Source organism: Egretta garzetta, unplaced genomic scaffold (genome assembly GCF_000687185.1).
Source record: "Egretta garzetta isolate BGI_Z169 unplaced genomic scaffold, ASM68718v1 scaffold94, whole genome shotgun sequence".
NCBI lineage: Eukaryota > Metazoa > Chordata > Aves > Pelecaniformes > Ardeidae > Egretta > Egretta garzetta.
Window position 1 is genome coordinate 592,842 of NW_009259683.1, and position 18,163 is coordinate 611,004.

The window sequence follows — 18,163 nt, forward strand, 5'->3', positions numbered from 1 at the left end:
CTGCTGAAACTATTTCTGAATAGCAGCAAAAATGCACTGAGGATGCTTATCTGCCCGTCTTACAAATGAAATCGCATTGAATTTCTATAGAGGACAGGCTGGATATTTGCAACTACTACAAATTATTTACAGCGGACATTACGGTTGGTAAGACCTGAATGCAAGTCCCCTTATTCCTCTTGGCATGATGTCTGTTTGTCTGAATTATATCTTTTTAGAATACTGCTGAAGGTCCAATTTTCCTACTTTCTAGCAGTTTCCAACCCCACTTAGCTGTTGGAAGGAGGGTTTAAAATACACAAAAGTGTGGATATTACTCTCAGATTTGTAATAGAAAGAAAAAATATGTTTTTTGCACATTTTGTTGCCAGTGATTTCTTGGGATAAGATTTTTCCATCCGCGTTTCCTGTTGGATCAGGAGAAGAGTTCAAAGCATGTGCTTACCTTGCGACATGGGCACAATCCTGCAAAACTGATGGACGTAATATTTAAGTAGCTTATATAGCTGGCACTTAACACTTCTGATGCAGTAAAATTGGGAATGTGGTTGCATGTAAGGATGCGGTTTTTCATTTCTGACTGGGAGTAGCTGTAGGAGATTTGGGTTTTTTCTGCCAGATTGGAAACTGTTTTCCTGGGTTGGATAAAGTCATGAAACTCCAAGGAGGAGACAGACACCAGTGGTCACATGTGCAAGCTACTGTCTATATTTAAGGAAGTGGTTTAGACAAGTGGTGTCCTGCTCCTCCAATAGAACAAAGCTGCTATTACGTGAGCAGTGCTAACCAGATTATATACTTAATGAAATATCAAGGCGTTTAATTCAGAAGTAATTCCTGAGGAAGCAAACTGGGAATACTGCATTTTAGAGGACAGTCTATGCTACGCTAAGTCTGCGTTTCATTAATAGCAGTAACCAGCAATAACAAGAAGCCGTTAACCTTTACGAGAAACTTAGCGGAAAATTCTGCACCCCTTTGCTGACTCTCTGCCTCCTGTGTCGTCTCCATGTTGCGTATGTGTTGTACGTGCAGAGGCAGGTGTGAGCAAAAGGGGGGCAGGATGGGGGTAATAGCCTCAGAAAGTTTTGAGTATTTAAAGCTCAGTTTGTTTCAAGTATTTTCTCTCTGATTTGGGCTCTTCTTTCTGGAGAACCTCTGGCAAGTGGGGCCCGGGGAAGGCAGTTTAATTTAAGCTGTCTGTTACTGAGGTGGCCCTCTGGCAAGTTAGTCACAGGAGGATGACGGCCACCCCCCTTGCAGTATCCTCCAACAGGTTTCTGCTGCCCTGAGTCTTGTTGCTGGTTGCCCTCCGTGTGACCGGTGTGCCAACCCTGAGCTGTACCAAGCCATGCTGGTGTGAGGGCTGCGCGAAGACAGCAAGCTTGAAGTCTAGTCTAATGTGTGGTGCTACAGATGGGTTCAGCAAGCCAGTGGCAAGTGATAGCGTTACAGGCAGCGACATCCAAAGGTCTGTCCCTCATTGCACTCATAAATTGTGCTCAGGCGGTCGGCAGATGATGCAAAACTGGGAGGAGTGGCTGGTGCACCAGATGTGTGGTGCTGCCGTTCAGAGTGACCTAGGCAGGCTGGAGAAATGGGATGAGAAGAATCTCATGAAGTTCACCAAAGGGAAATGCCAAATTCTGCACTGGGGGGGGAATAACAAATGTAGCAGTACAGACTGGCTGCCGACCGGCCGGAAGGCGCTTTGCACTGAAGTACTTGGGGGCTCCTGGTGGGCAGCAAGTTGAACATTAGCCAGCAGTGTGTCCTTCAGGCAAGGAAGGTCAACGGCATCCTGGTCTGCATTAGGAAAATCATTACCAGCAGGATGAGGGAGGTGATCCTTCCCCTCTGCTCAGCTCTGGTAAAACACGTCTGCAGTGTCGGCAGTGTCTGCAATATAAGAAAGGCATGGATATACTGGAGCGAGTCCAGCAAAGGGCCACAAAGATGATGAAAGGACTGGAGCATCTGTTTGATGAGGAGAGACTGACAGAGCGGGGACTCTTCAGCCTTGGAGCAGAGAAGGCTCAAGGGGGTCTTCTCAATGTATATAAATCCCTGATCCCCCATCAAGTAGAAGACAGAGCCAGACTCTTCTCCGTGGTGTCCAGTGACAGGGCAAGAGGCAATGGGCACAAATAAAATTACAGGGAATAAAACAATCTTTTCTTTTCACTATGAGGGCGACCAAGCACTGGCACAGGTTGCCCAGGAAGGTTCATCCTTGGAGATAGATACTGCAAAGCCATCTGGACACAGTCCTGGGCAACTGGCTGTAGGTGGTCCTGCTTGAGCAGGGGGGGTTGGATCCTATGACCTCCAGAGGTGTCTTCCAACCTCAGCAACTCTGGGATTCTGTGAAACATGTACTACACTTTAGTAATCTTAGGCGGTTACACAGATAGCTGCACTTTCCTCTCTCCCCTCAAGGTGAATCTGAGATCTCTGTGTTACATCTTTACAGAGAGATTTTTTCAGAAGGAAAAGTTACGTACCATAACTCCATTAATTATGAGTCATGGGAACACTTATTTTGAAAGGTTTGTATTTTACCCTGTTTCAAAGTTCTCTTTAGTTCAGAGTTACTTTTTGGTTGCCATCAGAATTGTTTTGGTTTTTTGCTCAAACTGAAAATATGCTCATGTTATCAAAACAAATGTCATTGTGGGAAAAGAACCAAGCATTGCCAATGTTTTTCATAGCAGTAATATTTTATTTCACTTGTTGGGTGTCTGGTAAACCACTTCAGAAGAGAAAATGTCATTCTAACACATGCACGTACACACACGCATATTTGAATGCCCACGTATTTTGCCCTAAATTCAGGCTGTATTAAATGTTCCTGCAGAACACGCCCAGGTAAGGTATGATCAATACAGCCTGGGCTATCTCTAACCACACCTGCGGAGCTGGTTTGAAACAAAGTCCCGTCCCTTGGTAAATGTTTTTTGCGACCAGGTCCCTGAGTCACCCTGCAACCTAGGATCTCATCTTCAGTGTACAAGTATATTGGGGGGGTTTGTGAAACAGAGTAGAGGAATATACTGTACATCTTGCAGTTGGTTTGTTGGTTTTTTTCACATCAAAGCCTTTGAGGTAAAGATAAATATATTTATTTTTCTGAGGTAGTATTTCACTCAGGAGAGAGCAGTCATGCGCCACCTTCTCCTCCTGACCAGTAGATGCTGAAAAAGTGTGAAAAGTAGAAGATATTATAGCTTATGTTTAAACAGGTCTGTAACGTTGTTGGTATGAGCTTTTTATTTGGGAAATTCAGTGAGTTCAGATAGACAAGTGGATTTTAGTATATTTTTGTCTCAAATGTATCGCATCATTTTGTATCACGTTTACATGCAATGTCCTCTTTTTCTTTACAGGGTATATACCCAGTTACTTAGACAAGGATGAGCTGTGCGTAGTCTGTGGGGACAAAGCCACCGGATATCATTATCGCTGCATCACTTGCGAAGGTTGCAAGGTAAATGGCACAGTGGGAAAGTAGGAATCAGAAATAGCTCTCCAGCTCCTCCATTATACAGACTTCCTGACCTGTGCTGTCAAATAAAACAAAGACAGATTAGAAGCGAATAGGAACATCCAGTACCGATGATAAGCCGTATCTGGCCATGCCACTGCTCTTCATATGCATAAGGAATGTAGTTGATTTTTGCAGTGTTTGCTTCTGAAAAGAAAACAAGAAATTTAGATTTCTGTTGTGGCTGTTTAACTGTTAGCTTTTCCATTTCCATTTTTTTAACGTTTCTTTGGCCGTGTTCTCAGCCAGTGTACATCAGCATACTCCCAGCAACTCCAGCGAAGCTGTTTATACAACAGCTGAGATTCTGCCTATGGCCATGAAGAGTCTGTAGCAATTAACAGTCTTCCAGTGCGCCTCATTGTCACCACGAAGAAGCAACAATCAAAATCCCTTCCACATGCTCATACAACAGCAACATCCATTGCTTTGGGAAGCGTTGACACCCAGTTAAAACAGTTTCAAAAAAATGTTGACTTTTTTAACTTAGGCATATTGAAATGTGCTTTCAGCCCGAAATTGCATCTCCAAAGCTACGTGCAAAATTAAAAAAGAAATTGCTTTGGGCAAGTAAATAAAAAAAAAATTGAGTAACAATCAGGCACATCTTACATGATTTCGCTGCCATAAATTTGCCCAGATAGCTTGAGATTCTGTAAGAAAGCTATTCTTTCCTGCAGAAAATTAAAAAAAAAGATTTACGTTTTTCTAAACAAATGGGACCACACATGTCATGGACTAGTGTCATGGGACTAAGCCACAAAAGTCATATTCCCCAAAGCCTAGAATATTTGGATTTGGGATTTTGGGGTTGGATTGACTTTAGAGCTCCACACTGCCGTAACTCTTGTGTTGAAGTAGTTCCTTCAGTTGTACAGACTTGCCCTAAGTTACATTTATGAAATGCACAAAGACCTAAATACCCTATGTATAGCAGGTTATGGTAATATTTGTAATATATACATACATAATATGTATGAAAGAATATTTATATCTGAAAAAAAATGGAGCTGAATGAGTGATTCTGACATTTGCATCCCATATACCAGATGATAGCAATACATAGAATGTACGAATATGACTTAATTCCGATATAATGAGAAGTAAGCAACGCTGTGGCATTATGAAATACCTTTTGCTCCCACCTGAACAGCTATATCTCTCACCAGCTTTCCTACTAAGGCTTTTGTTACTCCAACTGAAGTATTTATTTTTATGCCTACCAGCTATTTTCAAGGTATAGCATACAAAATCTACTTTTATCTTCAGATACAGTTCTTCTGTCTGATGTACAATTCAAAATAATGCTTATGTGCACAAGGAACTAAGCCAACAATTTTCAAAAAGTAATTAATTTCCTTCTCCTACTTAGTTGGCTTACAGACCACTTTGTTTTGTTTTGATTTGCTGTTCTTTTTGCAAATGTATTCAATGTACAGGATGGGGGGTGGTTCTGTGGACAGGTTCAGCCCGTGCTTTGGAGGACCTGCCAACACATTTGAAGTTGTATGATTTATCAGCAAAGTTATATGTAATCAATTCTCAATGAATTTGACATTTACTAGTTGCTTCCGCTCAAAATCACTTTAATTTTGTAAAAACATTAATCAGGGCTGACAGCCAAAAATTGGCTTTGGCAAGTGTTGTCGTGAACAAAGGATCCTCACACATGATTTCCGAAGAGTAAATTGTAAGGAATTTAAATACAAATAAACCCAACAGTGAGTTCTGACGTCACTGAAATGTTTCTCTGGACCGTACCCTTTGCATCTATTGCTGTATAGGTGCATAGTAAAGGAATTTAGGAAGAGTAGTAGCCTTACAATAAAATGTGCTTTCTCTTATTGGTGAAAATAACACTTCTGTGATAAAGTGTTTGGGCAACTATAGAGAGCAGCTTCCTTATCACATTGTATCTAGAGATGATCAAAGAGATTTTTTGCAAAAAGTTTCTGAGAAATGCAGAGAAATGGGAAGGTGAAATGTGCTGGTCCCAACACAGGTAGGTGGTTAAGAGCCTTGCCACTGTAAAGCTAGAGCTCCGTTAAGTCCCATGCAAGGTTTGGAAAACAGAAGTTCAGCACCACTTCCTGAGACTCATCAGACATTTTTCCATCTCTTGCTGTAACTAGAGATTACCCCATGTCCCTGGTTGTCCAGAGCCATCTATGATCTTCAGGGAGGAGAGGGGCACCTCCTGTCTCTAGGAATTCAGCACAGGGTTGAGAGTGGATCCAAATCCAATGTTTGGGTAGATGAGAGTTTGAGACCTGATCCAAACCCCACATAAGGACGTCTTGCCTATGATTTCCTGGATTTTGGCTCAACCCAACAGGTCCCAGTCTTGCAAAGGCTCATACACATGCTTTATGCAACTCATTTAATTGAAATTTCACATCTTACTGTTACTAAGGAAAAAAAGAGTTCTACTCTTAGCTCAAGCTGGATCTTGTAAGAGAAAACTAATGAGGAGAAGGCTCTTTAATGTCTTCATTGGAGTTAGGAGCTCAAGCTGAAATACAGACTTATCCGTATGTCTTAATTCAACATTCTGTGTTAAAAGAAATTACACACTGCTATAAGATTTTACTGGGTATTATTTAACATGATTAAAAACAAACCTTTCAGCTAGTGAAGTGAAGAGACTATTCATTAGGCAAAATCCCAGCTGAAGAGACTATTCATTAGGTAAAATCTCACTTGAATTTTGCCATTGTTTTCACTGAAGCCAAAGCCATTCTCCGTGGCCTCAGTCAAACAGGACCAGGGTCTCAATGTGTTCTCTAGGTCGAGGTGGTCCCAAGCTGCATTGCTGAATATGGACAGTCTCAAACAATGGTGAAACTTGAAGTGAAAGTGAAGTCTAAATTTCTTGCTTTACAGCCTACCTTGTCCATATCTTGTGGTCTTGGGAAGTTTATCCAGCTTTTGCAGAAGTCAATGAAAAAAGTCATGTTGAAATTAGGTCCATAATGTTCAGAGATAAGTTGTAGCTGATTTCTTTACCTAAGGCCAGGGCCTATGGGGTGTATAAATCAATTAATTCAGTGGAGCTACATTAGTTCGCACAAGCTTAGGATCTGACCTCATATCTGTGTTGCAATTGGCAATATAGATCTGTATAATGAGAGGTAGGTAGGTAGGTAGATAGAATGGATTTTTAGTTAGAGGGTGGTGTTTGTTTTGAATACAGAGGTCTGTGGTAAGTAGAAATGAAATCCTCTTCTCACGAATAGAGAAAATTTTAAAACTGGATCCATTATTTAGAACCAAACTTTGTGTAAATTGTGTTTGCAAAATTCTTAGTCATGCCCAGATTTGGTTGGTTGGTTGGTTATTTGGCTTTGATGGAAAAAAAGGGGTAGAACTGTTCTTAATCTTTTAGTAGCGCATACACACCGCCTTTCTTACTATTTGTAGAAGCTGCTCTTTAATTAGAAGACTGTATATGCCTCTTAATATCCCTCAAAATGACTGTGTAATTTAGAAAGGAGCTCAAAATAAACTCTCTAGTTCAAATACAAAAAAATTCTAACACACAGAAACATAAGACTTCAAGATGACATGTAGATGGTATTTGTCCCTCAAGACAGCATTACATCTGCCTTTACTTACCCAAGATGTCTATATGTTTTTTTAATTCTTAGGGAGGAAATGTTTTGTGAAACTCAGAAAAGAAATACAACACTATAGAACTGGTTTGTTTTTTTCCTCTTTGAGAGTTTCGTGGATTGAAGTATGTTATCTTACATACTTAGGTACATTCCTACCAAACCAATTTGAAGCAATTGCACGATGCTAATGCTTTCCAATATATTTATTTATTGCACTTAGGGTTTTTTTAGAAGAACCATTCAGAAAAACCTCCATCCAACCTATTCCTGTAAATATGAAGGAAAATGTGTGATAGACAAAGTAACAAGAAATCAGTGCCAGGAATGTCGCTTCAAAAAATGTATCTTTGTTGGCATGGCAACAGATTGTAAGTATATTTTTCTGGTTTTCTTTCTTTTCTCTTTTTTTTTTTTTTTTTTTTTTTTTTAATGTGTGAGTTTGCTTAAAGTATGTTGATTGGTGAAGATTGTTAAAGTGGAGCAGAACTGCCAGCGCTTTCTTGTTTTTAATAACTTGTATCAGGGAATTATGTTCATTGCACGAAACCACTTTCATAGGGCTGTAATTTTTTGTTTACCCTTCACCAGCCTGCACCTTCTCCTGGTCTTACCAGGCTGAGTAGCAGTAGGAATGTTCACTCTTCAGAGGAGAGGAGGGACAAATGCATCTGGATGGACACTTTGCTTGAAAAAAAAACCATCTTGTTTAGAAAATTCTGGAGGATGTGAAATTGAATGTCGTTGTATGAGTCATCCTGCAGTTGTTTGTTTTATTTTTAGCCCTGAAGAAGTTATCTACTGCAAAGAATTCGACTCTCATTCTAAAGAACTAGAACATATGGCTGTAAGATTAACCCTTAGGGGCCGTCTTTTCCTGCCGTTGCACGGGGATTTACACCGATAACTTCAATTAGTGCAAACAGGAGGAAGTCATGTAAATCCCCCTGTGCATTAATGTTAATGGTTGTTGCCAGCGTAATCCTCTGCAGAAGAACTGACAGGAAAATAGGCCCAATAAAAAACCAGAAAAATGCTCTAACTCAGTATTTTTCATTGGTAATGTGGTGTGTAAAGGTGTCTTCTGTCTAGAGGGAAATAAAAGAAATGACACAATTTCATTTTCATTTTAGCCAGGTGGACCTTTGGAGGCGGGGGGAGGGAGGATGCTGGATAACCCTGGGTCACCAGTTCACATCCAGCCCAGTCCAACGCAGCAGGCAGCGGCTGTAGAGTGGGAAGCGTCTCTGAGTCTGGTTCTGACCTGCAGATGCCAATACCATAAAGCTGGCATGGCCTTCGTGGGCTGCACCTACGTCAGAGGAGCACAGCAGACAAGCCAGCTACACCTCTACCCAACTCAGGAAGGGTTTCTCCCGCCTTAGAGTTAATGCATGTGGACAGAAGCGTGTAAGCGGGGCTTTCGTTGCTCCTACCTGCCTGCCACCCATGTGTGGATTGGAATGGCCCTCCTCCGCTAAAGCAGGACAGTCTGTTTTAAATGGCGTATTGATGTTTGTATGGAAAACGGGATAAAACCTTCTGCGCTGGTCAGAGGTGGTCAGCCCTGGGGCCTGCACGTCTGGCATCGCTGGAAGTAGCAGGGCTCTAGGGGAAAGCCGCAGAATGGCACCGTTTGTAGGGCTGACGGGAAGAGCCAGAGGGAAATCGTTCCTCGTTGTGTCATGCAACAGGTAGTTGAGCCTCCTGTGAATAAGTACTCCCACTTTCTTAAATCCACGTTACCTTCTGCTGGCTTACAAGAATATACTCTACACAATTCAGAGCAGTGAACATGATGATACTTCTTTAAAGAAAACAAAAGTGCATCTTTCCCAACAGGGGTTACTCCAAGTCCCTTATAGGAGCACTTTGAGTCCTCACAAAGATTTTACATATTAGTTTTATGGGCGGAATAAACCACTGAAGGCAGTGGTAGTATACATCATGTTACCAGAAGGGTAAGTCATTCTTTGCAATCCTGGCTTCAAGAAAATGAAGTTTGGAGAGAGAAATAAGAGAACTGTGTCAACTGTGGGTCTTACCAAAGTACTACTTTAGTGATTAGTTAAGGTGTTTGTAATCAATTAGTACCTCAGGCATAGAAAAGACCAAAGTTCAGTCAACCTTAAAGAGCTTTCTGCCATTTTTGTGTGCTTTTTCCCCTGCTAGTGGTGTTGGATGACAGCAAGCGGTTGGCAAAAAGGAAGCTGATAGAAGAAAATCGAGAGAAGAGACGTCGGGAAGAGCTGCAAAAAACAATTGGGCACAAACCAGAGCCAACGGATGAGGAATGGGAGCTCATCAAAATCGTTACTGAAGCACACGTGGCCACCAATGCACAAGGAAGCCACTGGAAGCAGAAGAGGAAATTTTTGGTAAGGACTGTGGACTTCTGCATTGCTCCTAGAGTCAGGTTCCTTCCTTTCTTCCAAAGTCCCTTCCCAACGCTGCAACCCCCCAGAGGATCTGTCTGTCAGTGTATTGACATCCATGAAAAATGGATGATGTTAATAATTACTACTTGCTTATTCTTACCTGAAGCTCAGTGTTTCATCAGCCCATGTATTTGAAATAATTTGAAAATTTATCTTTTGAAAAGATAAACAGCATGTTGCTGAGTTAAGGGTTACCCAGCTGGATACTTTTAATGTGCTATGATCAGAAAAAGCAGAAGAATTGCTTCACTCCTGATTAATAGCAGTAGCAGTCTATAACACTTACCATATCGGTTTTTTATATATTGTATTTGGGGATAGTTGTCTTTATTAGGGACTAGCATACAACATATTGTAAGTGTTAAAAACAACGACAAGTTTTAAGTAAAGCTGATATTTTTTATTAATAACTCGTGCTTTTTGCTTCTTTGTTCCAAAGTGAACACATTAATTAAAATAAATTTGGCAAAGAAAAATGAATTTCAGTGAAAGCAGGATGATACACACCCTACAGTATTGGGATTGCAGATGACAAGACGGCTTAAGTTTTCAGCCTATAACTAAGAATCAGAAAATAAAAGGTGATTTGTGATGCTCAGCTGTAGAAAATGATTTATTTGATTTTTTTCTAAATCGATTTTTAAAGGAAATAGGTGCAGAATGCAAAATGCTTATGCAGCACAAAAAAGGGATTATGGAGTGCATGTCAGGAATACACAGGGGTCTTTAGTGGCCTGTGTATACCAAATCAGACAGAAAATATTCTTTTTTTTGCAAGCTTAGGCTCCTGCTGCTTAATTCACCATGGGGATCTCGACCCACTGTTACATTGCTAAGAGAAATTATATATTCAAGCCAGCTGATCCCTTTTTGTAGTGTTCTGTTAATTCCACTGGCACTGTCTAAATTTCTGTACGAATGGCTGCGTGTTAGTAGTAGCGTGCGGCTGGGAAGCCTCAGCCGGTGGTCACTGGCAAGCAGCAGCAGTGGGGCTGCACTGCCCAGTGGGGCTGCATTTCCCAGTGGGGCTGCACTGCCCAGTGGGGCTGCACTGCAGGGTTTGCGGCGCTGGTTTAGGCAGACTGAGGAGCAGCTGCAGTAGCGCGTTTGGTTACTTAGGCAGGAGTGCTGTTCTTCCAGTATCTCCTGGTTTGGGATAAAGCCTGGGGAGCTTGAGGTTTGGGCTGGGAATGAGGGCAGAAAGCTGGTAGGGACTGGGCCACGGAAAATGTGGTTGTTGAGGGACTTGAGGCTCTGGGGACAGTCACAGCGGAGGGGGAGCCGCTAGTAAAGGGTGCCCAGAGGCAGGGCATGAGGTGATGTAATGACAGGGTTGTTGGGAGAGGGGACAGCTGGGGAGAGGCAGGGGTGGCAGCTGTAGTGAGCAGTTCAGAAACCAGCTGTGACATCCACAGCTGGCTCCTTAGGCCAGACAGAAGGGCTCCCGGTGCAGCCCTTGCTGCAGGGCCTCCTAGCTCCTTGCTCAGGTGCTGAAGCCCAGCGGTTTCGAGGCAAGTGTAAGGAGCTCACCGACACCTTGCAGAAAGGGAAGTCCAGGATGGCCTGCCAGCCCCAGGTGGAGGAGGAGGGCTTTGAAAGCCTCTGCCAGAAGCTTGGTTGAAGAGCAAGAGGAGCTGACTGCGCACCCCCGGAGCTGCGGGTCAGTCCTTAGGCAGCTGAGGCTGGTCCTTCAACAGCAGGAGCTCCTTTGAGGTCTGGGCCTCTTTTCCTATTGAGGTTAGTTAGGTGGCAGTGGGCTCTCCAGTTGCATGCCCTTCTGGAGTCTGTTAGCTTTAGCTAGCAATCCTGACTTTTTGCCTTTCCCAAGAAAATGCCGCGTTCTTTCTTTTTCTCCCTAACAATGTTACGCGTGGTTTTAAGCATTTGGTTTTCTTGCTTGGAAGTGATGAAGGTTGTTTATCATAAGCACAGAGACAATGTGGTTTAGTTTCCCAAGATGCAGGGAGGGAGGGAGCCTAGAACTGGGATTATTTTGAGTTTTTTAGTAGGAACGGTCAGATAATTGAGCCCAGTCCTCCTCATTGTTCTTTTACAATTGGTGCTTGCTTTATTAAAACACTGCTGAGTTTTTTCTTGAAAAAAGTTAGATTTGGATTCAGATGGGCGATGGAGCTGTGGGAGGATCTTTTATGATGTGTTGCTTTAAAAAACTGCTGAGCACAAGTTTTTAGTATAGACAGCGCTTTCAGCACCTCCCCTGTTTAAATGCCCTTATATAAATGTCATGAAGTCCATCAGTCTTAAAGGCCTTTGTCCTGCTTTCAGCTGGGACAGAGTTAATTTTCTCCCTAGTAGCTGGCATAGTGCTGTGGTTTGGGTTTAGGATGAGAATAACGCTGATAGCTCACTGATGTTTTAGTTGTTGCTCAGTAGCGCGTACACCAAGTCAAGAACTTCTCAGCTCCCCATGCTCTGCCAGGGGCACAAGAAGCTGGGAGGGGGCACAGCCAGGACAGCTGACCCCAACTGGCCAAAGGGGTGTTCCAGACCATATGCCATCATGCTGAGTATGTAAACTGGGGAGAGTTGGCCAGGGAGCAGCGATCGCTGCTTGGGGACAGGCTGGGCATTGGTCAGCGGGTGGTGAGCAATTGCATTGTGCATCACTTGTTTTGTATATTCTATTATTACTGTTGTTATTGTTAGTATTATTATTATTTTCCTCTGCTGTTTTATTAAGCTGTTTTTATCTCATCCCATGGGTTTTACCTTTTTCCGACTCTCTCACCCATCCCACTGGGGAGTGAATGAACTGGGGAGTGAGTGCGATGTCCAGCTGCCTGCCGGATTAAACCACGACAGCCGCCTTCTCTGAGTTTTATCTAGTTTTTGACTCCCTAATGTGAGCAAAATGGAACCTCTGCATGGTGGTTGGCAGGTCTTTTGCAACCGCAAAGCCACACTTAGCAAACAGAACAGCTTTGATAGGCCTGGTTTTAGAATTCACAGTAACATTGACGAGGTGTCATAAAATCAGGTGAACAAGTTGAAGTGCAGTTGGAATAAAAAAATACTCATTGCTTGAAACCATTTCCTTGTATATCCTTACTGAAATCCTCAAAATATGATTTTTTTTTTCTCTTTTGGAGAAGCCTTGGGCGGATGTCATGCAGAAAGTGATTTCAACCAAAACTCTACCCAGACGAGTTCAAATTCTAGTTGCTTTATCCAGACTAGCTTTGTGCTTGCCTGTTCTTAGTCATCGGTTGTTTTAGCCTAGTTTTGGAAACAGGCCTGGGCAGTTGCCTGGAGCTCCGTGATGCCAGGCAATCTGTTCTGGGGAGAATTTCAGAACTTCGAGTAGGTGAAAGAGCCCGATTCTGCAAAGCTCTCAGCATCTTTTCAGGGGCAACAAGTCACTCAGCTCCCTTCACTTTTAGATAAACTTGAGACTTCTCAGCACCTGTAGGAAACAAGAACGTGCCTATATTTTTATGCAAAAAATGCATAAGCTACACCCACAAAGTACTCGGATACAGGCACAAGGAAGAAGCTGCCTGTGCACAAACACACAGCTGCCCACGCAGGATGGGGAGCAGCGTGCCGGTCACCCATTTCGCTGTGCAGTCACCTCTTTCACAAATGTCTTACAAACAAATTCAAGCTTTGTGGCATAACAGACATTACTTATAAAGTGAATACTGTTATTTTTTATTTTAGCGTATCTTCTGTTGCCAAGCAGGACTTTTTTTTTTTTAAAGAGTGTAAAATACTTGCTCTAAGATAGATTGTTCCTTTAAATATCTTCCTTTATATCCTTAGCCAGAAGATATTGGGCAGGCACCAATAGTTAATGCCCCAGAAGGTGGGAAAGTGGATTTAGAAGCCTTCAGCCAGTTTACAAAAATTATCACACCAGCGATTACAAGAGTGGTGGATTTTGCCAAAAAGTTGCCTATGTTTTGTGAGGTAAGAAAACTTCCTTACACTCCTCATTTATATGCCTGTTGTTAAAAACTATTCAAAACACTCCTGGCGTGGAACTAAAAAATCCACTGTGTTTAAAATAAGAGACTCAAAATAGATGGGACTATAGAATAATCTGGATTTTTATGAGTTTTCTTTTTCCTGTGATTACTGAAATCCTGATTTTGTTCATCTAGAAGTCATCATGGTTCATTAGGGACTTAATGTGTCTTTAGAGGTGGGCCTTGAACAAAGCAAATGAGCAAAAAGAGACTGTCCAGGAGCATCTTTGATATGTTCAGTCAGATCTTCCAGCACACAGTTCCCTCTGTGTTTTCTGGCTCCTTGGCAGGTAGTACTGGGGAGCTGGATCTGCGCAGTAACAAATCCTTCAAATTCAGGAAGGCATCCCTGTCCAGGAATGGCACTTGCCTCATTGTACTCCCTAGGCATGCTTTTCCTGAACGGGGAGGCTGTGCATGAAGGAGTCTGTAAAAGTAATGGATTGCCATTCCAGGTAGATACTCACAGGTAAAGTTTTCAGTAAATAGACTCAAACAGACTTGGTTGCACATTAGGAATACAGAGGCCCTAGGCTGATCTCATTTATACCGAGGCATCATTTTAATTGAAGGACCAGATGCAGTGGCGGATGATATTTTTTTCCTAACTTAAAAAAATGTTATCACAACTGCAGCCTGAAACAATATTTCAGTCTTAAAAATCTTCATAATTTTAATAATTTTAAATCTTGCGAGTCCATTAGGATCCACAACCATGGGAGTTTTAGTATGGAAATAATCCCAATCCAGCCATGGAAGGATGCCTGCCCGCTCACCCACGCTGCAGAGCAACACTTGACTCTGCTGGTGAAATGCCAAGCGAATGACATTCAAAATGGGAGTGACCACGGTAAATGAGTTCCTTGGGCTCCCTAACTCGGGAACAGTGTTTCCTCCTAATAATATCAGTCAGGAAGGAAGTTTAAGGCAGCCACAGCATTTTCCTCTTCTGTGGCTGGCAGCTTTTCTTTCAGGTCAGTTGAGGAGAGCTATTTATGTCCTCTGGCACCTACAGGACAAGGAGAGGTAAATACCAATAGTTGGCATAGTGTAAATAGCTCTCCCTGGCTAACCTCAGCATTGGCTCCATAAGCCGAGAAAGCATGAAATAGTGGCCAAGCATGAAGATTTTAAGATACAAGGAATGTATCCATAGATCAAGAGGCCCCTGCAGCATTCGGTGTCTGAGGGAGTCTGTCTCCTCTGATTTGGCATTTGTTGGAGGGAAGTTGCAGTGACGTACCATGGTAGTCTTTTCCATTTAGAAAGCTTTGCCAGTCACACACAGACTGCAGTCCCCATCTGACATCTCCTACCCCTCCCGGCTACCGTGGGCCCACTTGTGTCAGAGCCAGGCAGGAAGCATGGATGAAGGAGTCAGGGCATCGTTGGGCACGACCTCTATGGGTTATGCAGCTCGGCTAGGACAGGCTGTGTTTACAGCTGAGCCACTGGGTAAACCTGACACCCGGGAACAGCACGGTCTGATGGCAGCATGGGGGACAACTCCCCGTGAACACAAAGGAACAGGACAGCTGTCCTCCAGGTTGTCACACAGCTCCTGCTGTAGCGTAAAGGAAATGACAAATGTTTGCTCCTTTCTGAAGGGGCACCGTCCTGTTAACTTTGTTTCAGTTACAGTTTTTAACCTGTATCTGTTTCTTAGAAGCAACACTGCGTGGGCTGCAGATTTCTTTGCGACAAAAAGCCCTCCTTTCTCCCGCAGGACCTGCAGAGCATTTAAACGTTATCTCAGTTATTAATTTCCACAGAGGCTCAGGCTGAGAACGTAGTAAAACTTTATGAAGGAGGGGCATGGGCAAGGAACATCCATGGCCACTTATATATTCACAGTTACTTTTCCTTCTTTTCTCTCTTCTTTAGACACATGTGCAAGCCAGCAAAGCCCTGTGAGTGCCCAGCTTAGTTTGTGCGCATCCATTGGCCCATGCCTCAAAGCAAGAATCTAGTCCCAGAGTAATCAAAGTAGAAGGAAAATTACATTTACTTCTCAGCATTTCTGCTGTCGTTTCCTTCTTGCATTTCCTTCTGCTTAGAAGATGAAGATTGAGGAGCATTTAATCAGTTTGATGGGACTTTAAGTGTCACAGGCATCAGTGGTTCCACGCTGGGTGCAGCTGTGTAAATACCCTTCTAGGTAGCTCAGCTGAGCACAGTCCCATGGTGCTGTGTTACGTGCGTGCTGGCTGCCAGCATGTCCTGCAGAGGTGAGCACCTCAGGTTCCTGCCTTCTGCTTTTTCTCCCTGCAGAGAGAGAAGGAAAGGAGAAGACGTGGCAGATAATCAGCCACATTTGTTGCCCCCACTCCTGGAAGGTGCTCTGGTAGCAACGCTCAAGTGATGGGCGTAGGTAGCATTGAAACCTGGATAGCTGGGAGCAGAACTGACGTTCAAGCCCCCTGTCTCTGGTAACTGCTGCTACTGGCAGATAAGACCTGAGGCTTGGCATCTGTGAAACAGGTGTCCTGTGTATCCTTCCAGAATTACGAAAGCAGGTGAAGGACAGGCACAGTCAGATTGCCACTACCATAAGTTTTAAGAAGGTTCAAGTAGGAAGAGAAATTCTCATCGGTTTAATGGCTCGCTAATGAAACAGCTGAAGTGTCACAAAATATCTTCCCTATTGCTATCTGTCTGTTTCTCTTCCACCATTCTTCCTTCTCCATAGTCTTTTTTTTTTTTCATTTCTCTTTTCTTCCCCCTTCTCCCTTCCTTTCTTTCATATCTCATTTCTCTCTGCAGTTACCTATTCCAATATATCTTCGTGGTTGCTTTCACACACTTTTTCTTTTTTTTTTTTTAAATTTTATTTTTATTTCTTACTCTGTTTCTTTCCCTCCTTCAGTCTCAGCAGCCAAACAGCAGCCTTGTCACCAGGTAGTGAGACTGCCACTGTGCCTGTGCAGCCTTCGCCGTGCTGCTGCCGAGCTGAGGGTGAGCCGCAGAGACGGTGATTTGCCCTGAACGGGATGAGTCATTTTTCGTGTGTACCAAACACTTTACACCTGAAGCTGGCATTGCTGGAAAAACGGCTGCGTGATTCAACTCCTTTTTCTGACTGGGGCTGGCTCTGTGCTTAAAACTTCTCTAACAGGCAGCTGCTTTCCACTTGTATGTGGTAACTGCCTGGCGTCCACTCTACGTCATTTTACACCATATCAGTGTATTTGCTTTGCGAGTACGCAGTTGCCATGTAAGCCTATAGTTGATGGGGGTTTTTTTCATTTTGAATTGCAAGTCAGGGAAATATAATAACTTTATATGAATCAGAAATGGATGGATTTTTGCCTCCTTTTCAGTCCAAGTAGAAATGAGTTGCTTAATCATAGAATCATAGAATGTTTTGGGTTGGAAGGGACCCCTAGAGGTCATCTAGTCCAACCCCCCTGCAGTGAGCAGGGACACCTTTAACTAGGACAGGTTCCTCAGAGACCCATCCAACCTGGTCTTGAATGTTTCCAGGGATGGGGCCTCCACCACCTCTCTGGGCAACCCGTTCCAGTGTTTCACCACCCTCATTGTAAAGAATTTCTTCCTTATACCCAGTCTAAACCTACCCTGTTTTAGTTTAAAGCCATCATATATGTGACCCTTTGCTGTTCATTTAGTGACAGTCTCAAAATAGTCTTGGTGATTTTTGCTATCATTGAATTACCTATGAAAACATAAAGACATGTTTTACAGAACCTGTTCCTGTAATGTGTCAGCATCCTGGTGACACTTTATAAATACAGAACCTACCTCCACCAATTCGGACAGCTTACCTTTTTTAATGTTGTGGAAGAGACAAGTCTAGCCATGTGCCCCAAAGATCACAGCTTATGCGTTGGCATAAAAGCTGGAGCTATACCACCAATTTTCTGTCTGTCCAGTAATAATGTAGGGAGTCTAGGGAGGTCAGCCTTACTTGGCTAAATATGATTTAACAAGTTCTCTGTTGTTTATGCAGGCAGTGAGAATTAAGAGTACATGCCCCACTGATTGAGCTGTCTCTTCTAGATATATAAAAATTTATTTAATTCCTTTTATTTAAAAAGCAGTCCACTCTTCTGGGCCCTCCCAAATGTCTGTCTTTTCCTCTGGTCAGGTAAGACATAAGCATGGCTGGAAGTGGGTTTAACTGGGTTGGCTGAGGTCTGTGCCAGCCCCAGTTATAGTTTGTTCTGTTGTGCTACACCGTAAGCTGAGGGAGCTCAGGAGTGGGAGAGAGCAGGGTGAACAGCTGAGAACAGTGACCGCTGCAGCCATCTCAATTAGATCCACCCCTGATGGGAGACAAACCCAATAGTATATGTTACCACCAACCTCACACCTGACAGGTCTGCTTCACACTTGGTGAAATGTTCTGCAAAATAGAAAGCTACGTTCTTAAGGTTTATTCAACTTAACTTTATAGTGCTCCCACAAATTGAGCAGTCCCACGGCGAGCAGCACTTCTGCAAGTTGGGTCACTCCACCTCAACATCTGAACCAGCCTCATTTGCTTTGAGTTTCTTGCCCAGGACCACTTGCCTACAGCTGTGTCATCACTAGATTTCCTAAGGGTGTGTGGGGATGTTA

At 43.1% G+C, this 18,163-nt stretch overlaps 1 protein-coding gene across 3 annotated transcripts in view; it reads left to right on the forward strand.

Annotated features, from left to right (window-relative positions):
* Window positions 1-18,163, forward strand: part of THRB (thyroid hormone receptor beta) — a 34,462-nt gene that overhangs the window by 14,098 nt on the left and 2,201 nt on the right. For all 3 annotated transcript variants that reach the window (XM_009638621.2, XM_035894089.1, XM_009638620.2), the window contains exons 2-5: window positions 3,387-3,487; window positions 7,379-7,526; window positions 9,328-9,533; window positions 13,377-13,523. In XM_009638621.2, the coding sequence (XP_009636916.2) occupies window positions 3,387-3,487; window positions 7,379-7,526; window positions 9,328-9,533; window positions 13,377-13,523 (602 nt within the window). The remainder of the gene's footprint in view (window positions 1-3,386; window positions 3,488-7,378; window positions 7,527-9,327; window positions 9,534-13,376; window positions 13,524-18,163) is intronic.